This window comes from Hemicordylus capensis, chromosome 5 (assembly GCF_027244095.1).
Source record: "Hemicordylus capensis ecotype Gifberg chromosome 5, rHemCap1.1.pri, whole genome shotgun sequence".
NCBI classification, from domain to species: domain Eukaryota; kingdom Metazoa; phylum Chordata; class Lepidosauria; order Squamata; family Cordylidae; genus Hemicordylus; species Hemicordylus capensis.
The window spans coordinates 35,383,937-35,402,551 of NC_069661.1; the positions used below are offsets into that span (position 1 = coordinate 35,383,937).

The following is an 18,615-nucleotide window of genomic DNA, read 5'->3' on the forward strand; positions in this document are numbered from 1 at the left end:
GAGGGCATGCTTTGCACTCCCAGGGCAGAGGGACATCACATGGAGCTCAGCTTCACCCCAGCTTCCACACACAGAGGCGATTCACATGAGCAGCAGAGATGGGGCTAAGGGGGCCCAGCCTGGTTCTTGCTGCTTGTGTGCAGCAGTGGGAGCTGTGTGGCTCCCAGCAGCAAGCCTGCCTAAATGCCCTCCTCCTTAAACGAGGTTAACAGAGCAAGCGCTCCCTTAACCCCATTTTTTTTTGGTTGTGTGTCTGCTTGCAGCTGTGGCAGACACACATGCGGGGGAGGGGGACGGGAGGTAGACCCCAGGAATGCACCGCACACTCTGTGTGATGTGATCTGTGTGATCACTTCCTGGGGTAGAAGTAATTGTGTGGAAGCAAGGTAGGAGGAAAACCTGGGTAGCTTTTCCTCCTAACTTGCTTCCACACAATCACTTCTACCCAGGTTTTCCTCTTAACTTGCTTCCAAACAACTGAAAATTGAGAGCACACACAGATACCAAACCCGGGTGGAATGCAGTTTTTGATTGCGCGAATGTCCTCTATGTCAAAGATTTAAGACTGAATGCTGTGCCAAATCTTCTCCAGGTCCAAATTTTAGCAAGAGCAAAAAGGATATTTCTGAGGGTTGAAAAGTTCCCAGGAGGATGCCCCGCAATCATATTTGCTTTGCATTGAATTGCTGCTTTCCTCAGCTCTGAACAACTTCTACTTTGGCCCAGTGTTTTAAATTGGCTTTCTTCTTCATGTAGGTTTGGATAAACCGTGTCATCACGGAGGGCAAATGAAGGTAGTCAGAATGAGGTCCTGACCATTAAGCCTTGTATGCCCCCCCACCCCCATGATATCACGTTGCCAATGATGATTTGGGCTGCAAATACCTTTTAAAAAGTACTGGGGAGGGGAGCAGTGAAGTGAGGGTGCTTGGCTATGTGGGGAATATTGAAGATGGCACATGGCCATAGGAATATGTGGCCACTGGAGTATAATCATGTTTGCACTCTCATCAGACACTGGTGATGTAGAAGTGCATTTTCCAGAGGGGGCAACATGTCCCTGAAATGCATCCCCACTTTTGACCCAACTTTGACTGGGTAAGGAAGAACCGCCCAAACTAAGTAGAGAGAAAGACTGTTCACTAACACCCACCTACCGTTAATTCCAGCAAGCTTCATTTTTTGATCCTTCTCCACTCCTATTTTGGAGCAGAGGGACATTGCTTTAAAGAAAGGCACAGAAACAGGGAGGTGGTATAGCGGTGGGAGTGGGACAATGGTGGTGGTTCCTGCTTCATTAGGCAGCAGCCCTCTTAATTACTTGCAGGCTTTGGAGCTTCGAGGACAACTTTCAGCCTATACAGGTGAAACTCGGAAAATTAGAATATCGTGCAAAAGTCCATTAATTTCAGTAATGCAAATTAAAAGGTGAAACTGATATGAGACAGACGCATTACATGCAAAGCGAGATAAGTCAAGCCTTAATTTGTTATAATTGTGATGATCATGGCATACAGCTCATGAAAACCCCAAATCCACAATCTCAGAAAATTAGAATATTACATGGAACCAAAAAGACAAGGATTGAAGAATAGAACAATATCGGACCTCTGAAAAGTATAAGCATGCATATGTATTCAGTACTTGGTTTGGGCCCCTTTTGCAGCAATTACTGCCTCAATGCGGCATTATGGAAGACCAGGATGCTTCATTAGCGGCCTTCAACAATTCTGCATTGTTTGGTCTCATGTCTCTCATCCTTCTCTTGGCAATGCCCCATAGATTCTCTATGGGGTCAGGTCAGGCGAGTTTGCTGGCCAATCAAGCACAGTACACTGTATACTTTTCAGAGGACCGATATTGTTCTATTCTTCAATCCTTGTCTTCTTGGTTCCATGTAATATTCTAATTTTCTGAGATTGTGGATTTGGGGTTTTCATGAGCTGTACGCCATGATCATCACAATGATAACAAATTAAGGCTTGACTTATCTCGCTTTGCATGTAATGCGTCTGTCTCATATATCAGTTTCACCTTTTAATTTGCATTACTGAAATTAATGGACTTTTGCACGATATTCTAATTTTCCGAGTTTCACCTGTACATCTTGGGCAGTAGCTGAGGCTGCACCTTGAAAATATGCCAAAGACATTGCTAGGTTCACATTTGTGACACTGCAGGATACCATAGCATATAGTATACCTTCTTAATTATTTAGTCTCTAGAGTTGAGTTCTTAAGATTTTGACACTCACTGGGTTGTTTTCTTTTGTTTCTGTGAAAAGAGCTATGCTCATGACTGTTAAGACTTTTTGTCATTATCAGCTGTTCCATTATGGCCTATTTTCCGAACTGGTTCAAAGAGATTAATCAAATTTACTGAAATTCAAGGATTTAAAAAAATCCATCGGCTTAAGACCACTAAGGTGCCTCCAAACTCATTGATGCTCTAAAAACCAAGGAAATTGTATGTTAACGCTTAGTCTTTTGCTGCATAGAAGTTTGGGTAACAGTGAAAGTATAGTCACTGTTTGGGTTTAAAATATAAATAAATAAATAAATAAATATATATATATATATATATATATATATATATATATATATATACACACACACACACAATATTTATATTTACTATAGTTATATTTACTAGGGATGTGCGAAATGATTCGGGTACAAAATGATTTGCACCCAAATCTACCTGTTTTGGGCAATTTGTGGACAAAACAAATTGCCCCTGTGCTAGCTGGCCAGATTTGGGTCCAGAACAAATTGCCCAGATTTCAGACCCAAAAAATTCATAGATTTGGACTCTCATTTTGTGGTGTTTCTCTTGTTGTCTCCATTTTGTGTCAGGAAAGGTTTTTTTTAAAACCCTGCCCTCCCAAGCTTCAGATTGATTACTTACAGAGTGCAATGATTGGCTGGTGATTCCCCCCTGGTTCCAGATTGGCTCATTTCCATTCCAATCTTGTATTGCCAGAAGTGACTGACCTAGCATTGTATAGGGGAAGGGTCAAAGAAGGGACAAGGGTAGGCGGAATTTGAAGGAGGGACTTTCAAATGTACTTAAGGAGGCAGGCAGCCACAATTCTACCTTTCTGCCTCATGGGAGATGAGAGAGAGAGTGTATGAGAACCAGCTGCCAGAGGAGCTTTGCCTTGCTTTCCCTGCCTGCTGTCTGGAGTGGATTCTCTGTTTTTTGTTCCTGCTTTCCTGAATTCTGATTGAGGGAAATAGAGTTTTTTCACCCCCTTCCTGCTGCTGAGAAAATCACTGCCTGTGCCTGCTATCTGTGTGAATCGATTCAGGTACAAAATGATTTGTATCCAAATCTACCCATTTCAGGCAATTTGTGGACAAAACAAGTCACCCCTGTGCTAGCTGGCCAGATTCGGACCCAAAACAAAGTGGGGGTGATTTGATTCAGGTACAAATCGAATTTAAAAAATGGATTTGTGCACATCCTAATATTTACTATAAGATATAGCCCTGGAAACAAAGGTCCAGGAACAAGTCTTGATTTTCTGTGATCCACATGAAGCTTTTGTATGGTGCTTTTTTTTTTTTTGCGGGGGGAGCTATTGGGGTCATAGACCCACTTGGCATAATTAGACTATATCAGAACACCATTTGTTTCTTTACGTTCCTGTTAGGTTATCTTGAATATGAAAAGAAAAGAGGAATATCCATTGGATTGAAGAGGATACGAAAACACATGATTATCTTCAATCCAGCTCTCGAAGGGAAGTCTGGTAAGGAGTAGTCATTTAATTATTCTTCATTTATTATTTGCATTTCTGTATTGCCCTTCATCCTGAGACCACAAGGCTTGTGAACAACAAACTGAAAACAACACTCGTCAAATTTCATTTTTTTAAATCCTCAAAATAAAATAAAGCGACAACCACTAAAATAAGGTCAGAGGACTACTCATTGGCCAAAACCCTGGAGTTAATAGTGGGAAAGCTCAAAAATCCTCCCCCAACCCCATTCCAGGGTTATTTCCCCCTTTACCAGATCTTATTTCTGGCTTTGTACTCTGGCTGAAAGGTTGGGATGTCATGGAAAAGCAGTAGGTGGAGCAGGACTTAAGCACCCCACCATGAGGAGGCAGCCAATCATGGAGCAGTTTCTCCAGGTAGTACAGTGGTGAGGGTGGTGTCTTTAGATGCCAACCCAGCATTTGTGCAGGGAAAGCTGGACAGCTGCAGGGAATCACGGGAGCATCCTGAGGGGCAGGCATGATGCAGGGAATGGTGCAGGGAAGGCTGGGAACAAGCATGGGGCAGCCAGTAAAAAGCACAGGGGTGCCTGGGGGGTGTACTTTGTCCCAGACTTTCACCCATAGAAGGGGAGGAAACATGTTGGACTAAGTCCAACATACCCTTTGCTAAAGAAATGTGTCATTTGAGCCTGGCCAATCAGAACAGAAAAACACAAGGCATCCTTCATTTGTTTATCCTAGGTGGTTTGTTTGAAACCACTGAAGTCCTTGATTTTCTCATGAAAAATTGGTTAGTGACTCTACAAATCCTACTAACCCATGGGCAATGGTGACTGGTGGAACTGCATGAACAATGCAGAATACCTAAAGAAATATATACAGTAGCTTCTGATAATCAGCATTCCTCCTGGGGGACCATTAGTGAGGAAGCTTAGTATTTTATTCAGTGCTAGCAAAATATAAATCATTCTGACAGGAAGCTCGATTTTACACGTAACGTGAAACCGGAGATGGATGAACCCACGGTTTCCATTTGAAACCATGAATCACATCACAGAATTTAGTCCGACTGTGGTTCAGCAGCCTCCAGTTTAATGGAAGGGTGGACTCTCCCTGCTCTTGGCGGCTGAGGTCGTATCCCAGGCAGCCTAGCGCCGCTTGGGTTGCCAGACTGAGGACTGACAGGGTGTCAGCAAGTAGTCAAGGTGGCTGCCATTGGCCTTGATTCCAAAAGGGGGCATCAATCACGCTAGGCTTGCTCGAGCATGATGACAGTTTAGACCCTTCCTCACTGTACTTCCAGCTATGTTACCTTAAAGAAACTGAAGCAAAATATTGGATCACGGGCTAAATAATTGTTAGCAGGGTGGCACATCCTCATGGGGGGTGCAAGGTGGAGGTACTGTAGTATTTGAAGCTCCGTGTATTTTATTGGATGTCAATGGCATTGGGGTGGGGGTGGGGCCTGGGGGAGGGCTGCTTGCCATTTCCCCTACATGGTTGCCAAATAACTTAATTTTCCCTCCCTCTGCAATTTCACATTTGAGTTCCTTCAGAAGTCTTGGGTGTATGCCATCTGGCCCTGGCGATTTGTTAATTTCTAGTTTTTCAAGACAGTCTAGAACATCCTCTCTCATCACCTCATATTGGCCCAAATTGGTCCAGTTCCTTCCTAATCCAACCCTTCAAACTGCTCATCACCCTCCCCACCACTGGCCAGGTATGAAGAGGGAGCACTGCACTTTTGGAAAGAAACACAACGGTTTAATAAAGAATACTATCACTTTATTTGGCATCCATTCCCTGGCAGCTCTTTCATTAGCTGTTCGCACTCTCTGATCCCGCCCCTGCCGCAGGTGCGGGCAATGACCCCATGCTAGCATCAACTGTTCAAAGGGCGGCACACATATCCAACCCCACACACGTGCCCACTTTGATGGTGTGCCGGAGGGAGATGTTCCCAGGTGTGTCTTGTGAAGGCAGTTCTCACAACCTGCACCTCCCTGCTGCTGCCAGGGACCCTAAGGACTGGGGCCATGGGTCCACCAGCATCACATTTCCATCTCCGCTGGGTGCCCCTCCACCACTGCCCTCACCCTCTGGATGTGCAGGCGGGTCCATGGGCTCCTCCAGCAGGATGTTGCCCCTTGGCAAGAATATGTTGTGAAATACGCAGCAGACCATGATCACTTTCAGCACAAGATCCTCCTCCACATCTAGCAAGGTATAGATGGCACACCACTGGGCCTTCAGTCTCCTGAATGCCTGCTCCACCATGATCCTCATGCTGTCGTGCCTCTAGTTGAAGTTCCTTTCCAGGGCATCTCCGGGTGCACAATAGGGGGTGGCTATGCACTTGTACAGGCTGTGTCCCTGGTCCCCGAATATCACTGGCTTAATCCATGGCTCACTATTCTCCACGGGTGCAACATTCATCCAGGTACCACTTTGGAGTTTGGAGGCGAGAGGAGAGATACAGAAAATGTCCATTTAGTGGCTTCTGCCCAACACCTTTGTGTACACATGCATGAACTGGCCAATCGAGTCCACCACACCTTGCAGGGTCATGGCGTAGTAGTGCTTCTGGCCGAAGTACCCACTGTTGTGTCCTGGAGTGCAATATCAGCCGCTTGAATCCCCTGGGGACCGTGAAGAACCTTGCAGCCTCCCCATGGGCAGTTGCTGCACCTGCAGGCCCCAAACACCCCAGTACCAGCAGCAAGCAGCCCCTATGCTGGGCTCTGTGTCTTGCTTCCTCCTTCATGGTGCTGAGGTCCATCTGCATCATGGTGTGGACAGTGATGCTGGATGCTGTGCCCACCATGGCAAAACTTTTCCTCTCTTGTTGGGAGGGAGGTCGGGTGATGGAGAACAGCCTTGTGGGAGATTGAATTATGCCTGCTGCCTGCTCAGGGCATCAATGTGTGTGAGTGTGTGGGTGGATCGGAGTGTCGAGGTGCCTTCCTTGGCAAGAGGTGCAAAAGTGGTCCTGACTGCATGGGGCACCATGGATGTGCCCTCTGTTAGCACAGGGGTAGGGGAGGTGGCAGCGAGTGGTGGCCGATTGTTGACCAGGCCTGCTGTAAGAGTGGACACAGGGGCATAACTACTATTGGGCAAGGGGAGACATTTGTCTTGGGGCCTGCTGCCTTGAGGGCCCCCCGAGGCAAGTCACATGATCATCATCCTGGCTCTCCATCTATCTAGCTCATAATATCTTAGCATCTATCTAGCTAAGCAGCATAAATACTCTTACCTCTAGTGTTTCTAGTATGTTCTAGGCATTAAAAGTAGCACAAATATATAGTATTCAATGTATATCACTATATATTGTGAAGTGTGCGTGTGTGTATTCAGTGAAATGTATTTCCAGGCAGCATGCTTATTTTGAAATATCAGATTTAAATCCTTGTATTAGTTGGTTCTGCTGTTATTTACACCTTGTAACTAGTTGGGATAGTTAGCAGAGACATCAGGCCAGGAGAAGAAGAGGAAAGCAGTGGGGGGGGGGGCATTTCAAAATCTCGCCTCTGGGCCCACTCCAAATTTGCTATGCCCCTGAGTGGACATGTGGCTGTCCCTCAGCTTTCTCCCTGGTATCAGGTGTCCAGTCCTCAACACTGCACCTGGGTTGATGTCCCTCCTTTCCAATAGAACAGATGCCAACATACTGTAGTGGGCCATTGTCCTGCACTCCGCTCTGGAGAGCTTGTTACACATGGTCACCTATTTGAATATTTTCTTGAGGTGCTGCAGCCTCTCTTTGCACTGGTTGGCAGTGTGCTGGTACCCACAGAGAGCCATCTGGTTGGAGATCCGGTCATAGTTGGCCTTGTTGCAGAACTAGCTCTGGAGTTGGCCCTGCACCCCCTCCATTTTCCACAGTTCTACAAAATGTCTTTGCATCCATCCAGAGCTTTGCTCGGACCTTTCTGGAGTTATCCCCAGCTTGACTGCTCTCCATGGCACTGGCATTGTCAGTGCCACCAATTGATGTTGTGGCAGCAGAAGATTGTTGGGACTTCATGGCTGTTCGTAGCAGCTAGGCGTCCACGTGAAACCAGAGGTCATGGGCCACCAAACTCCTGTGGTGACACAACTGGCAGTCAGGGGCTGTCTGTCGTGTGCATGCTCATGCAGGACTGGACATGTGTGGGTGTAGCCAGGCAACTAGTTACCCCATAGTGGCTTCGGGCCAGGTGCAGGGACATAGCCCACATGCTTCCAAGGCCCCATCAAGCGTAAGTACTGCAGACATTCCCCAATAGCTCAGAAGAGCACACAAAACAAAGGGCTAGGTGTAGGGAAGTAGATACCACCAAGGACAACTGTGGTGGGCATTGATGAAAGTTTAATTGAATGCTCATAGGCAGGGAGAAGATGGGGGCACGAACATGGCTAAGGGTGGTCTTGGAGGGCCCCTGGTTCAACATCTGTGCCCTATTCTTGGAATAGGACAAGGTTCCTCTTGTGCACCAGGCCCCTCACCCAAGCATCCCCGCTGGTTCTAAGTTAATAAGCAACCTTCTTAACAATTGTGAGGGTTAGGGGAGGACAATGGGTGGTGTGGCAGCTGGGTGAAGGGGGCCTCCTCCCCCATAACAGTCTTTACATCAGTGCCCAAATACACTGCAGTGTAGAGTGAACCCACGGGAGGGGCAGTATATTGGAATGCAACTGTGCACCCCCCATGGCAGCAGTCCATGGGGATTCAACTGGTTTACTTTGGCCAGGTTGCACTTTGACAGCAGAAAACCCCTGTGCTCCTGGTTTTTAACAGCAGCAAAGTCTTTTGTTCTGCTTCTGGAGAAGAGAGCCCTTGCTGTGGGTGCATTTACACCCCTCACTCACCACCTTCCATCTGCCCAGGACGCTGGCAATGGTGACTGCTGTTGGTCCACACCTGTGCAGTAAGCAACACCTTTCCTATGCCAAGCCACCTATGCAGGGTGTAAGCAGGAAATTGGCACAGGTTGCCCTGCAAGGACATGGTTATGTTAGGGACAAAAGTACAATGGAAATTTTTGGAGCACCATGGTTGATTAGAGGGGGCCCTGCTGGGGTTCAGGGCCGCAGAGCAGCACTGTGTTGTGTGCACCTGTGTTTCTGCAAGGATGGAGACCAGCTTCGCAGGAATGGTGAGACATGTGCAGCCGCGGGTGGGACTGTCTCCCCACTGTTCATCATCCCCGTCTCTGGTCCCCTCTGACAGCTACAGAAAGCTGGGAATAGCTGAAATGGTAGATTCTCTTCAAATACTCTGCACACATCACTGTTGCCAGGCAGAATGGGGAAGAGAATGGAGGATAGTGGGGGTGGCCATCAAGAGGCGTGGCATGCATAGAGCTATCACATCCCTGAGTGGGTCTGGGCTGCCCTCTCTATGATTGCAGTCACAAAACCAGCATGAAACTGCAGTTGTGGTGGTGTCCAAGTTCGTACATAATGCTTCAGCAACCCAACATCAGGTCTCGGCAGTGAACCTTACTGCAAACCAAAGGTTCAAATTGGAGTTTGGCAAGACAAACCTCAGGTTGCTTTTGACTTGAAGCCACAGTTGCACAAATTTGGACGTAGGAGTTCCAACCTCTGCCCCATTTAACTCCAGTTTCATGATACATCCAAATTCGGCCAAAGTGTCTCTGTGTGTGGACTCATACATGATATTGCAAGTCTCTTTTGGGGTGTGCAGTGCATCTCTGTGCAGTTTGTGCCCAGAGACATATCCTACACCCTAAACATTTGGGCCAAGGCACCTCATATTGGTGGTGAAGGACAGTCTTTGCTTGTAATGCCATGATATTCTGAAGTAGAAAGCAAAGGGAAGCACTAAATACTGGAGTGGATACTAAGGCTGCCCTTTCCACAGGAGCTCAGAGCTACTGGGAATCATGTCTGTTCCTATGAGCTTAGCCCCATGCTTTTTGTCCATGCTAGAATGTGACAGAACATTGGGTAATCGTGTTTTTGAGAGATGTAGATGCCCCTTTGAGATTCCCCTGACTTGGATTGTTACACATATTTTAGATGTTGAAATACTCACTGCAGCGGATGAGTTGGCACTGTCTGTGACAAACTTAGAAGAACGAATTGAAAAAGTGCACGCCTCCTTTGGTAAGTTGCTCAGAGACCATGATGCAAAAGTACCTGAGTGAATGCAGAGAACCCACCCTGAAACTGTACCTGTGGAAAGTCCCACAGTTTATAAAGGTACAGGAGTCCTGCTGTTCTGTATCTGGCCACTCTAACTGAAGCTCAAGACGCAGCATTGGAGAAAACCAGTAAGACTCCAGGCAGCTTTCTCATGTTTCAGCTCTTCCAGGCAGCTAATTCATTTTGCCAGTTCAGGAGAATGAATGAAAGCAGCATCGTTGCTTGCAAAGAGCAAAATTGTTGTACAAAATGTATGCACTTAGTTTAGTCACACCTCCTCTAACCTCTCTTTTCCAGATGCTCCCCCTCACCCCGCTTCACTTTATGTTTTAAAAACCTAATCTCACCCTATAAAAAGTCAATAAATTTCAAGAGTAAATTCCCTGGGCCAGATCTGTCAATACTGCCCAACTGTCAGAGTTAATGTGCAATGAGACTGATATGTGCAAACTTTTTGCTTCCTGCCAAACCAACTCACTGTTGCATAATGACATGTGAGGGTGGGACACCTTAGCCACCACACCCCCTCCCCACAATTTAAAGGTTACTTTAAAGTCAAAATTCACTGTCTGGCCTTCTGACTAAAGTATGTACGTGCAGCAAAAGGTGGCATGCCCACAGCAATACCATCCTGGATGCTTGTACGTGGGGTGTGTGTGATAATTAGGAATGCAACAGAGCAGTGTGAAGCTACTCAAAGCATGGGCACCTTGTTAGCCAGGATGTCAGCCATTCTTTTCCCCAACTGCAGTGTGATAAACAGCTACTAGCTACAATTTGTATGGATAATTCCAAATATTATAGCATAGAACTTTCCATATGACCCTATCATAATTCTTCTTGCCTTCTACATTTATGAGAAAGTAGGATATGGAACTCACTCCAAACTGTTAAAGTAGATACAGGGAAAGACAGCAGAGGAATGAAAACATTTCCATTAAAATGGGCTAAATCTGTTCATTATTGGAACAAAGATTTTGGAGGGTTGAATAATGGCCACAGTTTGCTTTCTCCCTGAAAGCTATTGTTAGCTTATTAAGTTATACTAGAGCAGGCCTGCACAACATAAGGCCCAGGGGCCAGATCAGGCCCATGGGGCCTTTTTTGCTGGCCCACAGTTGGAATATCTTGTTGACCACCAGCAAGAGCTATGAAGAGTCCTTGGTCTATCCTCCTGACCGCCAACAGCAGCTGAATCAAGTTGGCGGCTTAAGAGCAGATCTTCCCCAGGGCTGGAGCCCATTGACATCATTCCTCTTTGCCCTCATCTTTTCCCTGACTCCAACCCTCCTCACATTCATTAATATTTTAATTTAATTTATTTTAGTGTAATAATTGTGCTGAAAATTGATCTTGGCCCCTGTACACCAAGACATGGTTGGTTCCAGCCCAGTGAGGCATTTGAGTTGTACACACCTGTACTAGAGTATAATGAAATACCAATATGCAAGTCATTTTAATTTTATATTTCTTTTAAAGAAGATCTGCACAGTTGTTGTACAAGCTGGTTCCTACAACCCCCCCACCCTTTTATTCACTCTTTCTGTTCCTCACACATTCTTGGCTTGTCTGAAAGATGACATCGTCCAGAAGATACAGGACGGGTGGAAGATTTTTAATAAGACCCTCTTTTACTTTACCAAGGAGGTGACTTTTTCTGAGTACAAAGCTGAGTGTCAAGGGAAGAAACTTCAGTATATTGAGTTTCGGCAGAATTCTCAAGAACTGCAGGTAAGTAGAATAATGAAATAAATAGCCCTTCACAGCAGGAGAAGGAGGAGGAATTGTATAGCCAGAGTCTTTAGGTGCTCCCAATAATTGGTTGCAGCCCACACATCATTTCACTTGGAGATACTCCTCTCTTCCTTAAGTATTAGCAAGTCCCAGTGACAGCTTTACAGTCTGTGTTCTGTTCCGGGGGGGGGGGGAGTACTGGAAACTGTTCTTATTCTGTAATATCTGTTAGAATATGGGCAGATAGACCAGGTAAGAATAGCCATGCAGGCACTGAGAGAGGGAGTGCTTGTGGCCCCAAAATAGCACCTGTCCTCACAAAGCAAGAGCACACACCCCTCACAGCTTTCGCAGGCTACTGCTTGCTTGCCATTTCTGAAACCTTGAAACTAACATATGGCATTCTGTCTTACTCAAGTGGAAGCCTTTAGAAAAAGCAAGGGGTCAGTAGACAGCTGGGATGCCACTGCTCTCGTAGTGTCCTGAGCACCCAACTTGCAGAGGAAGAGGGTTGGGGCTGAAAGACCAAGCGAAAGTGTGAGTGGATAGAGTTGCTATTTGTAAGTTGTAAGCAAATGCTTTAGCTCTGAGGCTCTTCTCACAATCCAGTGAGAAGAGCCAAATTGGATTTGGCTTAGCCAAAGCTAAGCCCGCTCTCCCCACAGATTACCAGTAAGCCCTCCCTGGGCAGCCGCAGCGGCTGCCCACATGACTGCCAGCTCCGTCACGGAGCCAGTGGGGGCTTGGGAATTCAGGGGCCATGCGGCCCCCGGAGTTCCAGCATGCCCTGCGCTAGCGCGCAGAGCTTGTTGGAGAGACTCCCCGAGCCAGGAGGCTGCTTTTTAGCCTCCCAGTTGGGGAGTCTACTTGTGAGTTGCCATGCCACGGAGCCGTGCCGTGGCAACACACGGTTTTTAAAACAGAGTTTGCGGAATGCTCGCTCCGCAAACCCGGTTTAAGGGCAGGGGCAATTCTATGGGTTACCCGCTTGCAAACCACTGGCTTACCTGCAAGCCCGGTGGTTTACACAACCAGCAAAAATTGGGCTAGGCTCTCCTAGCCCAATTTTTGCTGGTCATGAGATTAACCTCACAATGGGGAAGTTAAGATGGGAACCTTGATTTAAAATGTCTGTGTTTTCTGTTGCATGAGTGACTCCTCTCTTAAATAGAAGCTTGTCTGAGCCTTGAGTATCCTTGTCATCGGTAAAGAAAATTTCACTGTGGGAGGGATTAACTTTCCAAAAGGAGCCAGGTTGGATTGCCCCATTTGATAAGGGGGGAAGCCCATAAAACTTTGTTTTCAGTGTTTTGCAACTCCATGTTCCAGGTCAGGCTCAATCTTAATCATAAGTGCCATGTGATGTTTTATCCACCAACACCTCCTTCTACTGTATAACATTGTAGTTTATACTAATACAGATATTGGGGTATTGCCATCCCCTATTGAATTACATAGCAAACTGAAAGTACTGATATGCACTTACAGTGCTAGGGGTCAGGGTGACCCCACAAAATGCTGTTGTAATGATGTAATCACTCTTTAGGTCTATATAGGCTTAGACCAGTTCTTTCCATTTATGGAAAAGAAAAGGAGCATAGAGGCTGAACACACAATATAGGTTCAGTACTAGTAACGCCAAAAGAAAAACTTGGGGGCGACATATACCCACATGCCTGGGAGGCTTGAGTATGGATTGGATCTGATACCCAACTGGATCTCAACACTTGCTATGAGTTTATTAATTTGTAGGTCCCTATTTGAGATGTCAACATTCATTCCTCCCCACAAAAGGAAGGGTCTGAAGTATACTCATGATAGCCAGATCCTTCTCTTTACATTTACTATTGGACTGGGCTTGCACCAAGTCTGACATAGATTGGGCTTAGTCTTAAAATAAAAGACTGGTGTTCTGTCTATCGCAATTACCCTCCCTCCGTATTAACACAGGATGTCACAACCAAGCCAACATGGCTGCTGCCAGTTTGGGTGGGGCTGTAGAATCCAAGGGAGCCACCTAATGGCACAGCAGTGAAGTAACCTGCCTAGAGAGCAGGAGGCTGTTGGTTCGAATCCCCACTGGTGTGTTTCCCAGAATATGGGAAACTCTTATATTGGGCAGCAGCGATATAGGAAAGTGCTGAAAGGCATCATCTTATACGGCACAGGAAATGGCAATGGTAAACCCCTCCTATATTCTACCAAAGAAAACCACAGGGCTCTGTGGTCACCAGGAATCAACACCGACTTTATGTCAACATTAACCTTAAGAATCCAAGGAAAAGTGTTGTGGTATGCAAGGACAAGGCAGTGGAGTGGAATCAGGAATATTAATGGTTTAATGAAATAGATATTGGGGCTATTCTGACGATCACAAAAATCAGGCTAGGAAAGCCTAAACCAATTTTTGAGGATTGTCAGAACCACCGGGCTCACAGCTGAGCCCGGTGGTTCTCGAGCAGCTAACCCACTCCTGTAGCCCACCCCTTAGCCCGGGTTTGCGGAGTGAGCACTCCGCAAACTCGGGCTATCTACTCGCGCTCACGCAGGGCATACTGGGTCTTCCGGGGGCCGTGTGGCCCCCGAGCTCCCCAGCCCCCACCAGCTCCGTCTCGGAGCCCGCAATCGTGTGGGCGGCCGATCCGGCTGCCCAGGGCTCCCTTCCCGCTCCCTTCCCCAAACCGGGTTTCACAGATCATGAGACCCAGTCCATTAAGTACAGAGAGTCAAGTGCAGATTACTTTTCAGTGCTCTTGCTGCTGGCTGTTTGTTAGCCCTGCCTCTACTCCAGGACTGGAATACAAGTAACTAAAGCCCCATTCAAAACCTAGCCTGGATCGAGGAATGAATTAACCAAAACTACCACAAGGGCATTGCTAAGTAAGAATTCCAGGCCTTTATTTCAGCTGCATATGAGCAGATTTCAGCAGAACAAAAAATTCCAGATGACTTGTAAACAATTTTTGGTGAGAACTGAATACATTTTTTTTAAGGAGGCATCTGTTTCCCACCTTCACTCCCTTGGACTTTGAGCACTGTGGCTGGGGATGGTGGCAGTTGTAGCCCAACAATATCTGGGGACTCAAGGTTGGGGTGGAACTATGGAAAACACCTATATTGGGCAACAGTAATATAGGAAGGTGCTGAAAGGTGACATCCCATACTGCGTGGGGGATGGCAATGGTAGACCCCTCCTGTATTCTACCAAAGACAACCACAGGGCTCTGTGGTTGCCAGGAATTGACACCGACTCAACGGCACAACATTAATGGTGAAGATGCTATTTGCAGAAACTGTTGCCTTGTCGCTCTGCAGAGTCTTCCAGTTCTTGGATGCTGATGACACAGACCATGTTCCAAGCTCTTTTGTCCAGAGGGAAAGGCTTTTAGAGGAGAATCTAACTCCTTATTCTCAGGAGATACCTTCTTTTTGTGTATTTTGCAGGATTTTGTACAGAAGCAAGCTGCAAGGTTAGGTAAAGGTATCTGGGTTCCAGCGGAAAAGCAAAAGACTGATGATCCCTTTCTGTGGTCTGATAATGGTGGAAACACTAGTGGACAGTGAGTCTTTGGACATTTCTTATGGCTTGTGCTGCAGAAATTTTCTTAGAAATATATTTTGATCCTTTACTGAGAGCTGTTCATGTTCGTAATAAAACTGAACTGAAAGTTATCACTTCACTTGAGAACTTCCAGTTCAAAATGGATGGAGGAGTGGAAACTCAGGCCTCTGAAGCAGACACATAGTTCCATAGCATTTTAATTCATGGAAAGAACATAAGAACAGCTGCTGCATCAGGCTAAAGGCCTACCTAGTCCAGCATCCTGTTTCCAAAGAGTCTGGCAGAAATGACCCCCCAACTATTTTTGGCACCACCATGGTGTTTTTTTTGGGGGGGGGTAAACTTTGTGCCTTGTGGAGCAACTTCCTTATGAGGAAACATTAAAGCATTGATTCTATTTTGTTTAGAAAAAAGACAGCTAAATTGGGACATGAGCAAGGTTTATAAAAGTAAGATGCAAAGAGGGGAGACTGAAAAATTCTCTCTCTCTCTCTCTCACACACACACACACACACACACACACACACACACACACACAGACACACTCACTCCTTAGTCACCAAGGAAATTGATTGTCTCTAAATTCACGACAGATGTAAGAACTAGGCATGTAGGGATAGGGAGTTCAGGCAGAGGTGTGATGGTACACAGGCCACCAATTCCCAGAGACTGCAGTGCCTGCCACACCTTCCTGCCACTGCCATCATCTACCATGTCCTTCTGCCGCAACCACCATGATGGGCATGGGGCCCACTTGCTTTTGCGGCTGCTGCCGAGCATTGAGGTGCCCACACACTACCCTTGCCTCCCTTGGCCGGCTGCATTGCAAGATGGAGGCAAGATGGATGGCCAGACAGTGTGTGAGTAACAGCAACAGGGGCTGCCCCCAAATCTCACTCCAGGGTAGCCCTCCATGTGGCTACACCACTGCTAAGAACTTTTCCACAATAGTTTAGAAGGGTTCAAAAAGTGATGAGGCAAATTCCTGGAGGAAAATGTTACCCATTTCTACTAGCCTCCACAGTCAGAGGAGGTCTGGGATGTGAGGTAGTGGGGGGGGAAACAGTAGAAGTAATAGCTGCTTTCAAGCCCTGTTCATGGGCTTCATTGAGGCATATGGCTGAACCATATGAGAGTGGTTTCTCTCATTTCCTACCAGAGTATCTAATCTCAGAAGAACACTCAGAAGATATTCTCATAGTATCTACTCTCAGACATTGAAAACAACAAAACCCCAGTGCCCCATGGGCTTGTTGTTCTGGAGGTGGTTGGCATCCTATGTGCACTACACCACAATTCACTCTGGGCCACCCTGTTGCCCCCCAAGTGGAGTTATGGGGCTGCTGAAATTCCCCATTATTCCCTGTGGGGGGAAAGCTTAAAGATGCTCATACTTCAGGAAAAAAAATTAAAAATCATCCCTTTGCCCCAATGTCTTTGAAATTTGGGTGGTGGCTTCCGCCCATAAGGCACTACCACCCAACCCACCTTGGTCACAAAATGGAGGTCCAAATCTCTGAATTTTTTGGGTTCGAATCTGGGGTGATTTGTTTTGTACCCGAATCTGGGCAACTGAGCACAAGGGTGATTTGTTCTGTCTACAAATTACCCAAATCAGCCAGACTCAGGTACAATTCATTTTGTACCTGAATTGATTCTCACATCCCTACTGATGATGTGGAAAAGAAAGATTTTTATTTTTTTTGCATTTCCAGAAATACCTGAAATGCACATTCCTGAAATTGAAGGCAGGGTTGAAATGTCCTGAAATGGACAACTCTTGGGCGCACTAATTCTTGATACTCCAGAATAACTCATAGCAACAGAAAAGGTGGAGAAATGCTACCCATAAAATATGCTTCCTACTTCTTGTAGACAGAGATCCTCAAATATGAACACATCCATCAACATTCTGAATGGATGGCAATGCTAAGAGAGAAAGGGAAGCAAATATTGATGTAACGCTATAAGTGTACTGTGCACTCGGCAGTGCACAGAACTGAAGCAAATTTCCTTCAGTCTGGACTGATGAATGTTACTTCTTCTTTTCAGCTACTGGATGCCTGGAAATCCTAGTAACGGTGCCCATGAATACTGCATTCAAATTCCAGATGATTGCAAAACAAGCCCAAAATGCTGGGATGATATTCAGTGTGCTTCCAAGAAAATTGGAATGTGTCAAATGAGCCCAGATAAAAGGTGGATGGAGTCTTAGGTTCCAGATTCCTCATTCTCCATGCAAAGGAGGAAAATGGATCCAGCCTAATGAAAAAGCCAATGGTTATTCCAGTAATCTTGCCACCTCTTGAGAACAGGGTGTGAAAAGCTCAACTCTGAAGTACAGCATTTGAAAGCACCGGTTGTGGGGGGGATACTTTATTCTTTATCCAACAATGCTGTAGATGGGCACAAAAATAAAGAGTGAAACATGTCATCCATAGTTGCCCAGTTTATGTACTGTTTCAATCCACAATACTCACTGACATTTATACCTACATTTTGCATTATTATTTATATAGTGCTTTTCAACAGAAGAGTTCTTACAACTTGGTTTACAGAGTAAAAGAGTAAGACGATTACACCCTGTCTCCAAAGGGCTCACAGTCTAAAAAGAAACACAAAGTAGACATGAGAAACAGCCACCAGAGGGATGCTGCGTTGGGGCTGTCTCTTCACATTCACTTTCCCTACGTAATTCAATCTTAGCCTTCTGACCAGGATTTAGTATTCATTTAAAAATATGAGTAGAGTTGTATTTAGGTCATGATGGGTCTGCCCTTCTGGCTTCACGGTAAGTGTGGTATAGTGGTTGGTATTAGGGACCTGAAATGTAGAAAGTGTTTGGAAGGGCTACAATTTCCAGCACATCATGCACACCTTCCAAAATTCTTCAGGAGCTCAGTTTCCCTTAAAGGAGCTGTCCCCCAGAGCTGGGCAGGATACAGCACCGTGTGATGAGAATAATTGTCTCCACAAGGTGCCAGGGGGATTGTGCAGGGTATTCAGCTTTGGCCAAAGCTTCGGACAGGCCTAATGAACAATTAGTCAGGAAGTCATACATAGGGTTGATGGGGGCTGTCACTGGCCCCTGGGCCTTACAATGAAGAACTCTGCTCTAGAGTGGTCATAGAATGTTCTTTGATTAATGCCCTTTGATAGAATGACTTTGAACTTAATTTTAAGTCTCTTCTAGTCAACTCAGTACAGTTTGAAGTTTCTATTGAACACAATGGCTGACATAATGAGGGAATCTAACAATCAATCAAATGTGTAGATCACCCCAAACTTCCATTTCTGGGTGGTTTACAACAACATCAAGCAGACTGAAAAAGAAAGAAAGAAATTAAAATCACAGTCCAGTTAAAAAGCTTGGGTGTGAAAATAAGTCTTCAGAGACTTTTAAAATGTTGTCAGAGATGGGGAGGCTCTCGGAGAGTGCA

At 45.9% G+C, this 18,615-nt stretch overlaps 1 protein-coding gene across 7 annotated transcripts in view; it reads left to right on the forward strand.

Moving 5' to 3' along the window:
• Positions 1-17,609, forward strand: part of LOC128328090 (C-type lectin domain family 4 member K-like) — a 67,308-nt gene extending 49,699 nt beyond the window's left edge. For all 7 annotated transcript variants that reach the window (XM_053257693.1, XM_053257696.1, XM_053257695.1 and 4 more), the window contains 5 exons: positions 3,656-3,754; positions 9,754-9,840; positions 11,456-11,610; positions 15,058-15,173; positions 17,228-17,609. In XM_053257693.1, coding sequence (XP_053113668.1) covers positions 3,656-3,754; positions 9,754-9,840; positions 11,456-11,610; positions 15,058-15,173; positions 17,228-17,390 — 620 coding nt within the window. In that variant the 3' untranslated portion in view covers positions 17,391-17,609. The remainder of the gene's footprint in view (positions 1-3,655; positions 3,755-9,753; positions 9,841-11,455; positions 11,611-15,057; positions 15,174-17,227) is intronic.
• The last annotated feature ends 1,006 nt before the right edge of the window (positions 17,610-18,615 follow it).